The following is an 18,322-nucleotide window of genomic DNA, read 5'->3' as shown; positions in this document are numbered from 1 at the left end:
TCTTACTTACTTACCTTTACATGTGAGGAACTTTACACTCCCTAGAAAGCAGCTTTAATGGAAACTGTCTGAGGTAGTGAGGTCTGTGGTGTAATGCTGCTGACTGAAGCAGATAATTGTTTAATGCTGTGATATGTATTTTCTTCCACTGTATTAGTTTGGAGACAGAGGTATTTCAAAACCTCCAAAACTGAATGCTGCAACACCACAAGAGGGAAGTGAGAAAATATTATTTGTGATTGAGTGAACTGACACTTTCATCATACAGTATTTCACACATTTCTGAACACTGTGAGTAAATATAGGAAAGGCAACCAAATATGAAGTAGCACAGATAAATTGCTGTATTGTACTGGGTTAGTTTTATCTCTAACTCTCCAAGCCAAAACACAGCGAAGTAGACAGGAAGTACAGTGAGTCAGAGTTGTGTTCTGTCCTGTCTGCTGTTTTGTCTCTTATCCTGATTTTAGATGAGAGCTAGGAGAGATCATGTGAGAGTCACCAGGTAAAACCTTTGACAGTGTTCAAGGGTTGCAGTGTGTGTTTCTCATGACTGTTCTTAAGCAAGACCTATGGACTGAGGAACTGAGCTGAGGCACACCATCGCTTTATAATTAGCCAGATGATGTGCACAAGTCATGCCAAGAGTACAATGCCATCAAACAAGAAAAACAACAAAGTGGGTGAACTGATCACAAGACTGCACCTCCTCCTAGAAATAATTTCCTCATCGTCCTTTATTTGTGCAAGAACAGTTCCTAAGAAGTAACTTTTTTACCCTTTGATGTATAGAACATGACAATCATGGGTTAGGTGTAACTCACCAGACTCAATTTAACTTCCTCTGTATTTGCAGAATACATATTTTCCAGTGTATTAAGGGTTTTAGGAGCTATTTAATTAGGCAAATACAACTGGTAGCACACAGCAGTGTAAGGCAAGGCAACTTTATTTGTATAGCACATTTCATACACCAGGGCAATTAAAAGTACTTTCACCATTAAAAATAGCAAAAGTGCAGACAAGAGATGCAAAAACAGATTATTTAAAATGATTTTAAGTTTGCTGCCATTACAGGGTGCAGTTGGCAGTGTAAAAAAAGGAACATTTTAAGCTTTGACTTAAAAGTGGTCAGTCTGGGAAGTTATTGCAGGTTTGTGCTGCATGATGATAAATGCATGTTTTGTTCTAGCTCTTGGGATGGTCGGTAGCCCAGCCCCAGATGTCCAAAGGGTCCTAGAAGCTTTATATATTTGGGTGCTGAGCCACAGAGTGATTTATACACCAAATTAATGCATGTTGTTGAATGTTTTTCACTTTAAACTCAACTTTTTACCCAGTTCCTCAATTTCCAGTGCATTCAGGGACTTGTGAAACTTTAGTTTTGTATTGTTTGTCTACCACATTAGTTCTCTTTGCTAGATGTAAAATAAGGTGAAAAGCTGGTAACATTTTTGCCAACTAAACGTGCTTCAGGGTGTGAAAATGTGCCCACGCACATCTCATGACCATTTGACTAATTTTTGTGGAATCGAAAGTCCCCACAGCAGTGAGCTCTTTCTACGCGGACCCTCCTAGATACAAGTGACGCGGCCTCGATGGTAAACTCGAGAGCCAATCAAAAAATAGGTAGCCTCCACGAGGAAGTGTCGGTGCTGTATTTAAAGTTGGACGGTACTGTAGTTTGCAGGGCAGTACTGTGTCGTTACTAACTCTGTTTTGTCCTGTATAACTGAACCCCCGTGCTGTAGCTGAAGATGAAGGCTCTTCTGTTGCTGGTGTTGACTGTTGGGTTAAATATAAGGTACGGCGGTAGCGCTCTCCTGCCTCCTCCTTCTTCATGCTCCCATCGACCATCAAAGTGGTGCTCATCTCTGGACTCAGCTCTCCAGTGCGGGGTAAGATGAACAAAATATTAGGAGAGCTTTTATCTTATTATTTTATTTTATGAGCGCGTAAAATGCTTTTTGTGTTTGTGTCTGTTAACAATCACACAGGACACCCCGAATATAGTTCTTTGTGGTCAACGGTCGGTCGAACCACTGTGCCATATCACTGCGCTACATACAGTATATAAGTGCTGGAAACCATAGCAACAGTGTCCAGCCTGACCCTGTGACCTGTTAAATTAGCTTAAGCTAGCTAACTTTCAGTTGTTTAGCTACAAACTTCTAAACGCAAATTAATTAATTTGACCCCAGCTTCTACTTGAGCCTGTTGTAAGTAGTCATGGTACGAAAAAATATACTTCGAAGGGTCCAAATACAGAAAATATGTTGCTCATATTAACGTTTCGCATTGTAAATTAACTAACGTTAGAATTCTGTGCCGTATTATTGCAACGTCATAACTGTGTCTTAACTATCGTTAGCCCTCAGCAACGTTAGCTAAGTTTCACGGGGAACAGATACCCATATTATGTTGTGTGTAGACTATTTTACGCTTTTGCCATCTGTAACGTTAAGTTACTCATTGAGGAAGAAGCGGGCAGCAGAGTTTTCTTTTGGCTGGGACTATGGGACATATCAGGGAATGAGGAAGTACAGATCTCCAAAATACTACTTTCTTTGCCAGTGACATTCACACACTATTAAGTCTCACTCCCACAGTCTGGCCTCAGCACACTCCAGAAAACAGCGTATGTAAAACGCACATCCTTCCTCCTCCGTCAGTTTCATACCGGATCCATTCACAATGAGTACAGTTAACCCGGTTTAAGTACTGAGTATGCTCAGTATGCTTTTTGTAGTAGTAATTTAAACAGATACAGAAGGGTAAATCCATCAAGCTCTCTCAATCGATTTAAAATATGTAAATGTTGCCTCTCCTAATATTTCCTCCAAATGCAAAAGGGCCTGACCCTGCAGACACTAAAAGAGAAACACAAGAGCGTTAACCTCTCCACTTTTTCCCCCTTGTGCAGGTTTTGAAGCATTGCCTCGAGTCCAACTTCACCAGGTCCCGTCACACAGCAGATCAAGTGGAGGTGGGGCTTTACTATGAGAGTCTGTGTCCCGGCTGCAGGATGTTCCTAACTGAGGTGCTCTTCCCCACCTGGGTCCTGCTTGATGAAATCATGTCTGTTACTCTGGTGCCGTACGGGAATGCACAGGTAGGCAGTGAACAAAACACCTTGGGTTCACACTGGGATTGTGGTTCTTCTATAAATTACGCAGTGGGTAAGTAAGTAAGTAAAATTTATCTGTATAGCACTTCTCACAGAGAGAACTCACAAAATGCTTCACAGGATTAAAATTCAACCAAGAATACATACATACAAACATACAGAGACACAAAAATGAAACAACAGCAGTTGTTGAAAAAATAAATCACTAAAGACAAGTTAAAGAATGTCTGCCTATACAGGTAGGTTTTAAGGTGCTTCTTAAAAATATCGACAGATGCTGCGGCTGGTGGTGTTGTTAAGATGTGTAGAGGCAAAAAGCAGATTTGAAACCATATGTGGTCAGAGAATAATCAAATAAACATGCTTATCCAAGAGTGAATTATCCTCAAACTTTACTGACTGAGAAAGAGATAATTACATGATGTATAAAAATATCTTGGTTAAGAAATATCGTTTGAATCTGTTGCATTTACTCTATCCCAGGAGAAACCCGTTGGACAGAAGTATACTTACGAGTGCCAGCATGGACCACCAGAATGTCAGGGCAACATGATTGAGGTAAGTTACACCCCAGTGTAATACTGTTACTACAATTCAGAACCATTTAATGTGAGTTACTGTAAAGCAACTGCAAGGAACATATTTTTGTCATGTTTTGGTGGCCCCTGTGGATAAAGGGAGTAGTATTTCTGGCAATGAAAAATGCATTTCCCATACACACCGCCATACATAGCGAGTGAAAAACAAGACACAATTTATTTTTAATTTTATTTTTTTAACCACAGCTGTTTGCAGGATCCATAGCAATTTGTTGCTATTTAAGCTTAATAACTAATATGAAGATGGTGAACCCAAAGAGAATTTTTTTAGTGTAGTTTAGGGATGTAACGATATGGAAAATTTGATATCTCGATTATAGTGACCAAATTATCACGGTAAATGATAATATTGCAATATTTTTTTAAGCACTGTAAAATCTCCAAAAAATAGATATATTGAAATAATTCACTAAATCTTGTAACTTCCTTATCATACTAAAATGTTAACAGCCAAAATCTTATATTAAAATGAAACTTTCACATTAAAGGGACAAGGAATTGGCACAGCAACAGAAAATTTTATTTTAAATGAGCAAAATATGTAAACAAATTACAGGAACAAAGCTTATTTGTCTGGTGCATTTTAACAGTCAGCAAAATATGTAAACAAATTACAGGAACAAAGGTTATTTGTCTGGTGCATTTAAACAGTCAGCAAAATATGTAAACAATTTATATATTAATTATTTATTTATTAGCACGAGAGGAAAAATATATATAAAACAAAACAATGCAAGAGTAGAACAAGAAACCTACAATATATAGAATAGATATCACAAATGTGCAGGAGAAACCATAAAAACCCTAAGGGCATTGGTCATCATTACACAGAATAATTCACACATTAGAAGTGTGCATGTGAGTCAGAGGATTACCTGTATGAGAAAAGGAGTGCATGTTCTCGGTCAAAGGTTGACACGGCAGCGTTTTATGTTGTTTCCTTGAGCTTATGTCGAGAAAGCATAACTGGCCGTCTATATCGATTCTAGCTCGCCATACAATAACCATAATCACAGTGATTCAATCATAGTTGATCTCAATTAGCGTTACATTACGTCGGTTTATATTCTGTCGGCTCCGCTCAGTGTTTACAGCTCCATTTCGTTTTGAAACACTTAGCAACATAGCTGCTAATACGGCTATTAGCTAACGTTACTCAGCTAGTATTAGCTCCTAAGTGTCTTATACGAAAACGGAAAACCTAGTCGCCGTTTGGAGGACAGATACGGCTCAAATGTCCCGTATACGTCGAGAGTTAGACATTATGACAATCTTAGTAAAACCGAAGTTCCTCACACAATAACTGACGTTTGCATAGCATAACTTGCATTGGCTGTAAAGCTGTGGATGATGGTCACGGAGATGAGCCAGCATATTTGTAGTGTTGCTACCCTTCGCAGCAACTTTCTTTCTGCATGTTCTGCACACAGGATAGTTGTCCTCCACCAGCTGTCCCTCGGCATTCTTCAGAAACCCAAAGGACGCCCAGACCTCAGACTTTGGTGTTTAGTTGGGGGGGGGGATGTCCTGAGTGCCGCTATCACCACCTTCCGCCATGTTTTCATTCTTTGTGTTTACACATGCTATGCATTCACGCAGCGCGTGCATCACGAGACTTGAATGAGGCTGTTATTACATATCCTGATAATCCACCGCGATAATGCAATTAATTTAAACATAAATGGTCATTCTTACCGTGTAAAAATTACCCGAGATTTACCGTAATATCGGTAATAGTTACATCCCTAGTGTAGTTACACCTAGGTGGGCTTTTTTATACAGAACAAAACAAGAAAGGCATTATGCCGCCCCAGAGTGTGATTTTGGGTAGCATCCTGGCATATTGGAAGTGAAAGAGATGTGACGGGCATGATATGTAACACAACAGCATTGGCCTCTATTGTGAAACATAACATAAATGTCAGGTAGTCCTTGCTAAACAATAGCAATGGCATTACATGGCAACTACAATCAATTATAGTCGCTGTTATATGCCGCTGATCTCGTCCTCTGCTCAGAGGTTGAGGAGCTCCCAGACCTCATTATCTCCCTTATTTGCTGACATTTCCAGCTGTTGTTCTTCTTTAAGCTATTAGCCGCTTTTTAAGTCTCCTGGCAGTGGGTCGCACTGCAAGCTTAAAGTTGAGACATTTCAGTCGCCCATTCTCCGATCATACTTTTTATACAGAAGCGATACCAAATAATGGCACGGCATTCCCACCTTGAACAGGCACCCTAAAAGAGGCTACAGTCTCTTTCTGTCTGTGTGCCATAAATCGTTTTGTCTGATTTCAAGGGGAATGCGACTCGGTTACTTGTATTAAGAATAATTATACAGAAATAGCCAATTGTCTTGCTTATGGTCTCGTTAGCTTATATAGGTCATATAGAGGCGTCATACTCATGACCATTTAAAAGCCCCTTGTAGCTTCTATATAAAATATATACTTTTCATCTTCCGGAGAATCGATTCATGTAAATCTGGGTGTTGTGAAAGAGTCATAATTGCCCAGAGAAATGTTCAGATAAAACCCCTCAAAATGCCCCCAATGTTTTAAATTCTAAGTTATAAATTTAGTCAGTATTGTCTTGTACCAGACACTCTGCTATGACTAACTAATTGCCTTGTTCCTCTCAGACTTGTCTATTGAATTTGACTGCTGATGCTGGCGTGATCATCTTCTGTATGGAATCCTCCGTTGATGTCCTCAGTTCAGCCGAGAGCGTAAGGAAGTCTGTCTCTGTGTGTGTGTGTTTCTGGTGTCTGTTTGTCTCTCTCATTTTATGCGCCATCTTTTCTGTCACCGCCACTTTCATTCATATTATTCATTATTACAGGATTGAATTTGATGTGTTTTTAAATTTCCCTCCATTGGTGTTTGTAGTGTGTGAAAGTTTACTCCACTGATGTGACCTGGGACGATGTCATGAGTTGTGTGAACGGGGATTTGGGAAACCAGCTGATGCATCAGAATGCCTTGAAGACCGAAGCCCTGAAACCTCCCCACCAGTATGTGCCCTGGATCACCATTAATGGGGTAAGGCTCCAGTGCACTTAGCGGGGAAAGCTATGGCCTCTGTGCAAAAAACATAACTAGGAGACTGCTAGAAGCTATTAATCTTTAGGCCAGAATAAAACACATCATCTTTGACTTTGAATGAAACTTCCATCTTTCCTTCCTGGCTTGATTTGAAGCCACTTTGTCTGCAGTGCCCTCATTCTGCCACTGCCATTGATGCTCACTTTTTAAACAAGTGATGTCACATTTACAGTGATGATATGATCTTGTGATTATTTTGACACTTGATCTGCCCCAAAGCTTCTATGTATAAGTGAAAGAGAGCTGTGACTGATGTGTGTAAAGCTACATCTTGATGTAACTCCAAACCACAGCACAGCAGATGCTGCTGCCTCTCTGCCGAGCCACCTGAGGGGAGCTGAAGCTTGGTTTGTCAAATAAGGCTTGAAGAAAAAATTTTAGAGCACATAACTTTTGCAGAGCACAAATATGTTAATAAATAATAAACAATATTTGATTTGTTTTGCAAGATTAAACTGGGATTTTGTCATATTTTATTTCTCTCAGACATTCATGAAAATATTCTTGCATTTTCTAACAAGCCTGTATGAAGGGAATTATTAAGTTGGACTGTGGAAGAATCCCAAGCACCAGTTTAGGCACCAAGGGGTGCCCCTGATACAACCCACTTGCCAGAAAAAAATGTGCGTTTCTGCAAACCACAAATGCATTACATATGCATGTTATTAAATAGCTGATATGTTGAAACTTTACGTTTAAACAATGCTGTGGTTACTGTGTGGTTAGGTTTTAGCACAAAACCCATTTGGTTATGGTAAGATCATGTTCGGGCTTTAAATACCCAGTTTTAGGGGCATAACCCAGACTGGAAACAGTGATAAATTGGTAAAAAACAACCACTTTTCATGCCGCTATCCTTATTGGAAATACTGAGATGGGTTCCTAAAAAACACCCACATTTGGAGCCTATAACGCCACTGGAAAAACAGCAATTGTTAGCTAAAAACACCTATGTTTGGGGGCTATAAATCTACTGGAAACACAGTGAAGGGTCTTTGAAACAGTTGTTCCCAACTGGTACAGCTACAGGGTCCAGATTTCACCATAGTTGTTAGTTGTTTGTTGTCTCTTTTTAGTAGCTGTCCGTCACTCGACAGCAGGAAACCGCACTCAAACATAAAAGCTCTGTGCCAGAAATTCACTGTACCTCTGGAAAAACAGTGATGGGTTCCTAAAACAAAGCTCATGTTTGGGGCTAAAAAGCCACTGGAAACAGAGCAAGGTGTTCCTAAAAAACACCTTTGTTTGGGGACTAAAAAGTTGCATGAAACATAACGAATTGTCCCTAGTAAACACCCTTATTTGGGGGCTAAAAAGCTGCTGGAAAAACAGCAACAGGTTCCTAAAAACACACCCATGTTTGAGGGCTAAAAAGTTGCATGAAACACAATGAATTGTCCCTAATAAACACCATTATTTGGGGGCTAAAAAGCTGCTGGAAATACAGCAATACAGCAAAAACCACCTGTTTTGTTGGTCTCGAATAGCGCTCTACAGCTTGACAGGCATTTATTAAGTTATATTGTCAGGCGTCTCCTCTAGGTGACATGCCATTCACCATCCCCTCCACCACCCCCTCCACCTCCCGATGACAACATCGCCTCATATATTATGTCACTTAAGAAACTTTGATATGGTAAGGATGAAACATGCAAATGTAAGGTATTTGTGGCTTTCAGAAACATACATTGTCAACATTTTATTCTGGCAACTGGGCTGCCTGATTAAAAGTGGCTTCGGATTTCTTTACTTTACATCACCAATACAAGACTGTCATGAAAACATAGTTTGACTCTATAGGATGAGAGATGGCTTGGTTTCTTCAAAAACTACCCTTTCTTTTCCATATGACCGTCTGTCATTATTGCACTCACCTGTAGATCTGCTGCAGATCTGTTTCCATAGCCATTGGGATACTCATTTGTATTAACTTTGCAGGAGCACACAGAGGAACTGCAGGACAAGGCCATGAATTCTCTCTTCACTCTGGTTTGCAACATGTACAAGGTACAGTTAGCGTCAATCAAATCTGAGTCATTCATTGACTCTGTTAGGTACTTCTGCTTTTTAGTGCAGTGTTACCATGTGTTATAAAAGCACAAGCAGTTTATAATTTGTTGTTTGCTTAGATTTAACCTTTGACTTTTTTCAGGGCCCCAAGCCGCCTGCCTGTGGAGAGGGCCAGAGATACTTCAGAAGCTACTGCCACAAAGATTGAAGGAGCAGCACTGCACATGCTTGCTCTGTTCCAGGTGTGGCCCACTAGATAAGGAACACTGAGGAATATCATCAATTTATTTTTTAAAATTTTTTTTTCAATGTGTGATTTTACAATCTGTTTCTAAAAAGGGAAAAATAACTGCCTCACTTTATAATTCACACAGTACAAATACAATTCACTTTCTTAACAAAATGTGTCATCATTGAAATGTTATCCACTGAAACCATAAACACTTTTTGTAGCATTTTGACTTAGTGATAGCCTTCTGGTATTTGCAGTGTCTTTTGCAAAGTCTGGTCAGAGACGGTCTTCTCACTGTCCTTTAGAGGGCGCCATATCTCATATACACATCTTCCGTCCCCTGTGAGGAACACATGAACATTGATCATGTCGTACTGCTGTCTTACAATGGTTTTCTTTAAGTTTATTTAGCTGATTTCTGTGAACTGTGAACATATTGTAGTCTGTCAGATCATCCTGAGAAAGTTTTTACACAGCTAATTTAATGTTCAGTATCATGTTATTCAAAAAATAGACAAGTATAGTAAAGAATACATTATACACAAAGTGCATGTTCATAAGCACACCAGGGATCATGACTAAAGGCACTGAAAACAGATGAGTGATTTCACGAGTCACAACTGATGTTACACTTTCTGTACTTTTTGGTTTTATTCATATGGGTGCAGCAGAAGATAAAGTTCATAATAACCTATTAAAAAAAGTTCAATAAAAACTTCATAATAAAGTTCACAACATCTCCTGAAGATCATACTGATTGTTAGACATGGACCCAAATGCAAGTAGAAATAATAAATCAATCCAAAGTTGTGTTTATGTTGTAAAAAAAAAAAAAAAAGTTACAGGAGGCAGCAGCTTGATCAAAGCAGAGTCTTGCCTAACCTGATGGTCCACTGATTCTGCAGTCAGATAGACACACATGAATGATGGCCTGTCATGCAGGCAGCTCCACCACCTCATCTGACATCCGTGTCCTTTCTTATCCCTGCTCAACAGACTAATTCACCCTGTTTCCTACAAAAAGAAAACATTGCTTTTGGTTTAATTAGGGTCACAATCAGTCAATAACAGTTCACTCCAAAATCAAAAATACATTTATTTCCCTCTTACCTTTAGTGCTATTTATCACTCGAAGTTGTTTTGTTGTGAGTCAACAAGTGTTGGGAGATACCAACCATACAGATGTCTGCTTACTCTAGTATAATGGAGCTAGATGGCACTCAGCTTGTGATGCTCAAAGTGCCAAAAAATACAACAGCAACATCTCTCTCCTGAAATCATGGCCTGGTTACTCAAGATTATCCACATACCTTGTTGTGAGTAGTTTCATGTAGGAGCTATTTCCCCTCTTCTGAACTACAACCGGCAGCTACATCACTGGGGCAGGGGGAGGCATGTATCTACTTATGGACGGGAGGCTTGTGCTCATGACAGCGTGAGATGCAAATATTAATGGCGTCCTCCTCAGGTTGAGCTGTAACGTTAGCTAGCTCAGTGGTGCTAGGTGAGCTAGCAGGGGATGCATGCTTCCTTATTTGCGGTGATAATAGTATGTGTAGTTCAGTAGAAGGAAAATAGTTCGACATGAATCTGCTCACAACAAGGTTTGTGGACTCAGCATCGCACACCAAATTAATCTAGATTCATAAATAGCACTACAGGTAAAGGGAACAAATGTATTTTTTATTTGGGGTTGAACTGTTGCCTTAATGCAAACTCAAAAGTGTGCTTGGAGAGTTTATCTCAGAGCTAATGACAGCTTTATGAAGAGGCGTGGAAACAGTTGTTCTCCACTGAGTGACAGCATGAGGGATTACTGGTGCCACAGACGTCTTCATATCTGATCTTAAATGTGGTATCTGTATCCTCCTCTTTGGTATTTCCTTCCCAGTTGTCTTGCTCCCATGATGCAGTAGCTAAAAGTATGAGGAGAAATAACTCATCAAAATTTTTCAACTTCACCGAGGTAAGGGAAAAAACAAATGTTAGAATAGTTGATTCTGTCTGTGGCCTAGGACTCATATTTGTTGTGTGTGTGTTCTGACTTCTTTTCAGGATTCAAACAAAAAGCTTTAAGCCTTTTTTTCAAGCGAGTATTATTACCAAAACCAAGATGGCAGGTTCCTCCTGTGACTGATCTTTTGTTTATTTTGATGATGTAATTACAAACTCATATTTTTCTGTGTTTTACCATTTTCAAACTGTTATGGAGAATGTTCAAATGTAGCAGTGTGTTATTGAAATGTCAGGTTAACAGTATTGATTTGTTATGTTTAAGCAAGTTTGGGAGCAATTTCAAAAGCCATTTGGAATGAACATACATAAATGATCCGTAATACAGTGTTCATGTCACTGAGAGGAGAAATCAGTAAATGACAGCAGAAAGTCGATGTTTTATCCCAGGTGAAGTTCTCAGGAAATGAACACTGCGCTCTGCATCTTGGTCAGTTTGGTCACAAGTGGTCAACAACAAAACCTAAGACTGTGTTGACTATGGTTTATGGAAAGGTGGAACTCCCAAGCAGATGGAGAGATAAGGTCACAGGATGCAGCAGAAAACAAGCGCTCCTATCTGTTTCCACTGACGCACTGACGCTGAAAGAGACATGCCCTGAGAGCTAAATCCCAAACACTATCTCACTGTGAGAACCATCTATTGTGTCCAAGGTGATAGAGTGGGTCTCAGGACCTGAAATCAGATAGCGCTTCCAAAAATAATGCCCGAGAGTGCTTTTACGTGGCTCGTCATATTTTCGGCAACAGCACAAAAACAGCCCTGTCTGCATCTTACCTTTAGATCTCAGTTTTATTTTTCACTACTTTGAGAAGTTCAGCAGAGGCCAAGCATGGCATTTACTAATTTACTGAGTAATTTAATTGAATAAATATGAAAGTGTTATGAATATTCACCCTCTGCTGCCAATGAATACCAAAGTAGACCCACTTAATGAGATTTCATTTGCTTTTTTTTTTTTGCAGTTTCATTTAGTGATGAAGCATCTTAAGTATCCAAACTGAAAGAAGAATCTCTCCTTACTTGTGCAGCCAAGTTAAAGGCATCTCTGAAAATGAATACCTCCATGTCGGGCAGCAAGCCACACAGTTGATAAAGTGCCAAGCTGTATTGAATTGGGTTAGATTTAGTGTTGCATTTTATTTGTACTAAGCTATAAAGTGTTGTGACACATAGCAACTAAACTAGTTGATAACTGTCATTAAAATAACTTTTTGTCATATTTCCTGAAACTGTCACTATATCAACATTAGACAGATAATCTGTGAAAAAATCATGTTCCTCTTCCTCCTCCTAGTGCTTCTGTTGACATTTGCAAGAATCCACTGCATCTAAGGCAGCTGTCAATCATGTCAGTGCTCATGAACTGCTGTCAAACGAGGCGTAGTTTAGTTTAGCTCAGTTTATTTAAGAAGGGACTAATAAATACACATGGTATAAAAATGCCGGAATTAGCCAAAAGGCTGTTCTTCATCTGTAGTCCCTCGGCCAAGATGTTACACAAGACTACCTAAGACTAGACTAACAAAGCACAAAGAACTGCATTGCTTATTTCTTGCCTCAGATGTTTCAGAAACATATTTTAGTGTACTGTTTAGCTGTGAAATGAGAACGTTTGTGACCCAGCTGCCACGTCGAGCCAAATGAAGCATCATCCACCGGCCAAAATTTCTAAGTGTCATTTACAGAGCATTAAAAAAGTCCTCACAATGTTAAATGTGATGGGTAAAACCTAAACCACTGATGTGCAAATGTGAGTAGCCAAACGAATGAAAACCTTAACTTACCCACCTCCACATATCTTCATGCCGTCACAGTTCTTACCCTCTAGTTCGTCAGTTAGAAGCATCTGATCTAAAAATGTAACCAAACTGACCGTTTCCTTTGTTTCCTCTGCCGTCCAGAGACAATGGGACTCTTTGGAGCAGGCCTCCTGCATCGAGCTCCCCCACGACTTTGGCGTCCAATGTGCTGTGAAGCGGCTCTTCTCGGGCACCCTACAGCTGCCCAGGCTGTCGTGCAGACCCTCCGTGCACGAAAGCCCCCAGTCCAGCCCCCAGTCCAGCCCCTCATTTGCCAGCATCAAGCCCTCCAGGAGCCTGGGGACTCTGACCAGCTACATCTCCAAAGCCTTGTGAGTCAGTGGTATGATGTGTTGTTGTCTTTCCGCAGGACACTGACAAACTCATAGTAACACCAGTAAAGCTCTGTGCAAACTTTTCAGAAACGTGGATATACAAAAGTGGATTATGATAATTTTTTCTTATTTCAAACACATTTCCTTGAGAAAAAGTATCTTTCGAGTATTTGTGGGTTCTGTGAAAAGGAGTGATTTTTCTCTCTAGTTCCCACACAACTGGGCACATTTTCAAGATTATTTATTAAAATAATTAGTAGTTAATGTATAACGGATGCTTGTGACTCCAGCATGTTTTCATCCTGTGAGTCAACACACACGCAGCATAACTTTGTAGCACCATCATCCAACTCTGTTTCTTGTGATATTCTGAGTATTCAATGGTATTTTTATTTATTTAGGTAGAAAATGTGGATTTGCTTCTCGAGCATATGATCCGACAAAGTGTGCTGCTCAAGGCGTTGCTCTCCTTGTTGTCACACTGCTGAGTAATTATCACTGTAAAAGATCAGACAAACAAGGCTCTTGTGATTGTTTCCACAAAAACACTGAAGCTGCTGCTGCAAATACATTTGGAGCATTTTTGCCTGTGTGTGTATGGACTGAATGTGTGTATGGACTGAATGTGTGTATGGACTGAATGTGTGTGTGTGTGTGTGTGTGTGTGTGTGTGTGTGTGTGTGTGTGTGTGTGTGTGTGTGTGTGTGTGCGTGCGTGCGTGCGTGCGTGCGTGCGTGCGAGTGAGTGAGTGAGTGAGTGCCACCTTTGTTCTCTTCTTTTTCACATGCTGAAGGAATGCAGACAAACCTGCTTGTTTACGTAGGTAGGTGTCGTGCATGGCAGAGGTGATCAGATATGGCTTTGCTGTGGACAAAGACACAGTTGTATCGTTGATGTGTTATTGTGGTATTCATCAGTTTGAACAACGCATGCATATAGAGCTAAATTTGTCTGAAACTGGACGCAGCATGAGACCTTGAATGCAATATGTAGTGTGTGGAGGTGTATTTCTCTGCAGAGACTGCCCTCTGTTTGTATTTTCTCACTGTCATCTTCTTTTCTGTGCTCAGAGCATTTATGGGCGTGTACTTCCACAGCACTCACGTGAGGTTGGAGCTTTATAGAAAGATAGCAACAAGGTGCCAGACCTTCAGCAGCAATCATCCAAGAGACAAAAAAACACAAATATAACGAGGCGAAAACATAAAACGAGAGTGAATCTGGGGTTGACTTTGACGTTCACTTTTGCTGGCGAGCGTTTACAAACAACAACAGACAATCCTGCATAGTATATCTTTAAATTATGTTGAAAATTTTACAATTTGGTCTTGATAATTTTAAAAATATCATTTATTTCAAATACACAGGAACACAAGTTTGTGTAAGGGATAATGCAAAGTGAACCGGTCATTATTCCAAAATATACCCCGACAGGATGATGCAGGTCTGGAATCAACCTGAAGGGATTTATTTCGCAATAATGACCCGCTCTCTGTACACTAGCTGCTTATCACATGGCTATTTACAAAAAATCAATAATTTGACAGACCATAAAAGGCCATAATTGTCAAATCAGAATCAAATTTTTAACATAGTCATGTAATATCTCCAGTGGTGTGCTGCAAAGCAATCATTTTACTCAGATGATAGACCAAGATAGAAATATAAGCATTGTGCCTGTATTTATATTCCTAAGTTATCATTTTAAAATCCAGAATTTACCAGAGAGACAATTGAAAAGAAAATTGATTGAAATAAGTAGTTTAGTAAAACAAAACAAAAACAAAATGTATATAAAGATGGATAACACATCTCCATTTCCTCCTACATTGCAAAAAATGAGGTCATAATATCCCAGACACAGCTGCTGCCATCCTGCACAGCTGTAAATCATGATGTCAAACTCTCTTTTTATAGCTTCAAATTACTAATTAAAACCAAACATGGAAGAAAAATGAACACTTGAACATACATCAGCATGATAAGAAATGGAGCGATGCCTGCGAGCTAGTTTAGGCAGTCAACTTGAGCTGCACTGATTAATACACACATGCCATACGTCACTCTCCGTGTGTCATCTGCAAAACACAGCCTCCCAATTTGGAAGTCTATTTAAGCTGCAAAGTTTTCCCAGCTCTCCCTCTGCCTTCTCAATGCCGCTGCTGCCCTGCATCAGTATTGTTGCCCGTTCTTTCCACCCCACTGTCCATCTGCAGGCTCTGACTGTAGGGGGGGGGGGCGATCAAGCTGTTTTGGCTTCACTTTTGGGAGCTTTCATGTCCTCCATCTTTATATACATGTTCTGCACACTATGTATGTACATACAGGCTGTAACTTCACATAAATTGTCAGTGTGTCAGGATAAACACACTAATATGTAGATTCATTACGTTCAATGTGCCGTGGTCAAAACTCTTCAGATGAGGCACTGGAAAATAGGTTCACATATTGTGGTGATCAGGCTATATTTATTATTCCTTTAGTGTTTATAAATCAGCAGGTGTAAAGCAATAGACAGGACTCCTGTGATGTTGATGGACCTTAAAAAGCCTTTCATTGTGTTCCCTCTCTGTGAAGAGGGCCATGTGCTCGCCTGTTTACAAGTTGGTAGTGCAATTTTGATGCAGCGCCAGAGAATTTGTTTATGGAGCAGCATTTAAAGCGGCAGGTTGTTTTAAAATGCCACACGTTAGGGAAATCTAATCAAAACTGAACTGAACTGGTGTATTGTGATGTCACTAATTTGATGTCATTATATGTCTATAAAAGTTAATATTAGCTGTGGCTTTAACAAAACCTGAGATCCTGACATCGTCATTAGTGGAAGACAAGTGTTGTGAGCGTACCATTCCAGCTGGGAACACTAGATGGATGGGTTGGAGGCAGTGAGCCAGCATGATGTTGTCCTTGAGTCCTCGTTTGTTTTCCCGGTATGGCTGTTTGATGACGGATTAAACTTTCCAGAGAAACTCGGAAGATGGATCCACAGTCCCACAAAATGAACAGGGTTTCCTGAATAAAAGACTGTGGAGACACAATCCATAGTCAGCCTTCAAAGAAGTGGTCTCATAGGAGTCTCAATATGATATGATGATTTTTTTCAGTCAATGTGTTGTGCACTTCTGCGGACATTTAGGTCCCTAGATTTAGCTGCAGAGTGAGAGCTCCTCGCTTTCACACTCCTGTCCCGTACAGGCAGCTGTGTACACTGAAACAGCTGCCTGGACAAGAGAGGCTTTGCCTGGTCAGGCTCTGAGATAACATTTAATTTCTGCCTTCTGCTTGGAAGTGGTGAATTTACACCTCACAGCAACTTAATATGATACAGTCTCTGGTTTTTGTTCAATAGCTAGTTCCAATCCATCATTAGCGTAGTTAGCTTGTTTACATTACCTGAATGTCACTGTCACACTTAACGTCCTGCTTAACCCTGTTCAAACTCTCAAACTCTAAATGGAAACAGGAGCGAATAGTTGAATATTCGTATTAAACAGCCTAATTGGATTTGACTGACATAATTCTTAGTTAGGTACAGCTCTACCCTTTTCAATACCATGTGCTGACTTGGCTTTACTTGGCTTTACTTGGTTTGACTTGGCGTGCCAGCCCAGCCCGGTAGGATATTTTACATCTCCATACAACAAGTCTATCCGTTTGTCTTGAGTCTATAACGTCTAAAAGCAGCACTCTCTTTTGCACTGCTTACTATTGCATTGTGCAACAGCCAGACACTTATCATGAATTTTTAGGATTTTGCCCAGCATGTACCGCTTATTGCTCAAAAACGGAGACAGGATGATGAGATTATTTAAACATATCACTAAATGTTGATGTTAAATCATCCCTAAATGATGACAAAGCCCATCTGGAGTCACCACAAGCCGCTTTGAGGCAGTCAGATGCACCTTGACCTAACTCTAGAGATCGTCCATCTCAGGCACGATTCAACAATTCGGCACAACTCAGCCCATGGGACCTGTGGTAGTGCTGCCACCCTGTTCTGGCCTCCTCAAATCAAACTGGGAACTGGACAGCCTTCATTTCTGCCTCTGTCGTTCATATGACTGGTATGATGATGTGCTTCAGGGCCAAATTGGTTTAGGCCTAGGATCATCCTCAGCTGTGTTGAACTTGAGAAAGACAACATCTTCACTGTCTTTACATTAGAACAAAGCAAAATCAAAGTTTTTAACAATGCTAACTGAGTCTGGCACGAGTTTAACTGTGTAATATTACCAGATGTATTGCAGTGATACAAATAAGTCCAAAAAGGACTTGGATATGTGGTGACTGCAGTTCTAGAAAACTGATGAACAACGGACATGGCAATCTTTCGCTAATACAAGATCTTAGCGAGGAAGAGAAGATTAAAGCAGTATTAACAGATTTTTGGCCACTTGGGGGCAGCACAACAAGCTGTAAAAACAATGCTGACATGTTATCACTTTTTGATAAAGCATACAGTTGCTTATTTACAAATTGAGCAGACATGGAGCAACATTAGCATCATGTTTGTGTTCACCCTGACAAATGTTCATTTCAATATTATATCACTCTACTTTTAGCTCTGACTTTGCTTCCATTAACTCCTGAGAAAAATATCTGCCTCTTCAGTTGATAAATACTCCACTTTGTTCACCAGCTAGTGGCTAACTTTGTCTTCTGTTTTATGCGAGTGAACATTTGGTTTGTCAAAACTTGTGAGCTGGTGTCGATGAGAGAGCTTAGATTAAAATAAAACTATAAAGTTGAGGGCCATAAAAACAAAACAATGAGCTGAAAGGCCCTGAAAGGAATACTTCACCAACAGAAAGATAATGTGTATGGTGAATTCAGGTAATGTGGGACAGTTTTTGGTAGATGCTCCGGTAGACTTATATAAAAACTATTTACTTGCTCCAATGATGTTTCATTAAATCATTTTAGGCCTTATTAACATTTTATGTTTGAATTCAGTGGGAATACAATCTTTTTTTAGAAGCTACACACCTTCAAACATAACATGACACCCTCTTTCGTTCGAGCAGCATGTTCAGGTAATGTGGGACAGTTTGTTTGGTAAAGTGGGACAGTCATTCTTAGATTTAAAAAACAGGCCTCTT

General features: G+C 40.0%; 2 protein-coding genes across 2 annotated transcripts in view; both read left to right on the top strand.

Moving 5' to 3' along the window:
- The first annotated feature begins 1,641 nt into the window (after positions 1-1,641).
- ifi30a (IFI30 lysosomal thiol reductase a) lies at positions 1,642-9,240 on the top strand. Its single transcript, XM_050032660.1, has 7 exons — positions 1,642-1,898; positions 2,924-3,112; positions 3,611-3,685; positions 6,365-6,451; positions 6,612-6,764; positions 8,766-8,834; positions 8,980-9,240. The coding sequence occupies exons 1-7, from the start codon at positions 1,758-1,760 to the stop codon at positions 9,043-9,045; spliced, it is 780 nt and encodes a 259-aa protein (XP_049888617.1). The 5' UTR covers positions 1,642-1,757; the 3' UTR covers positions 9,046-9,240.
- A 1,738-nt stretch (positions 9,241-10,978) lies between these two features.
- The window catches only part of pde4ca (phosphodiesterase 4C, cAMP-specific a), a 66,663-nt gene continuing 59,319 nt past the window's right edge, over positions 10,979-18,322 (top strand). Inside the window, exons 1-2 of the mRNA XM_050032651.1 lie at positions 10,979-11,035; positions 12,988-13,217. Coding sequence (XP_049888608.1) covers positions 10,994-11,035; positions 12,988-13,217 — 272 coding nt within the window. The 5' untranslated portion in view covers positions 10,979-10,993. The remainder of the gene's footprint in view (positions 11,036-12,987; positions 13,218-18,322) is intronic.

The sequence above is a fragment of the Epinephelus moara genome, chromosome 21 (genome assembly GCF_006386435.1).
Source record: "Epinephelus moara isolate mb chromosome 21, YSFRI_EMoa_1.0, whole genome shotgun sequence".
NCBI lineage: Eukaryota > Metazoa > Chordata > Actinopteri > Perciformes > Serranidae > Epinephelus > Epinephelus moara.
This window is presented reverse-complemented; position numbering and strand designations above follow the sequence as displayed.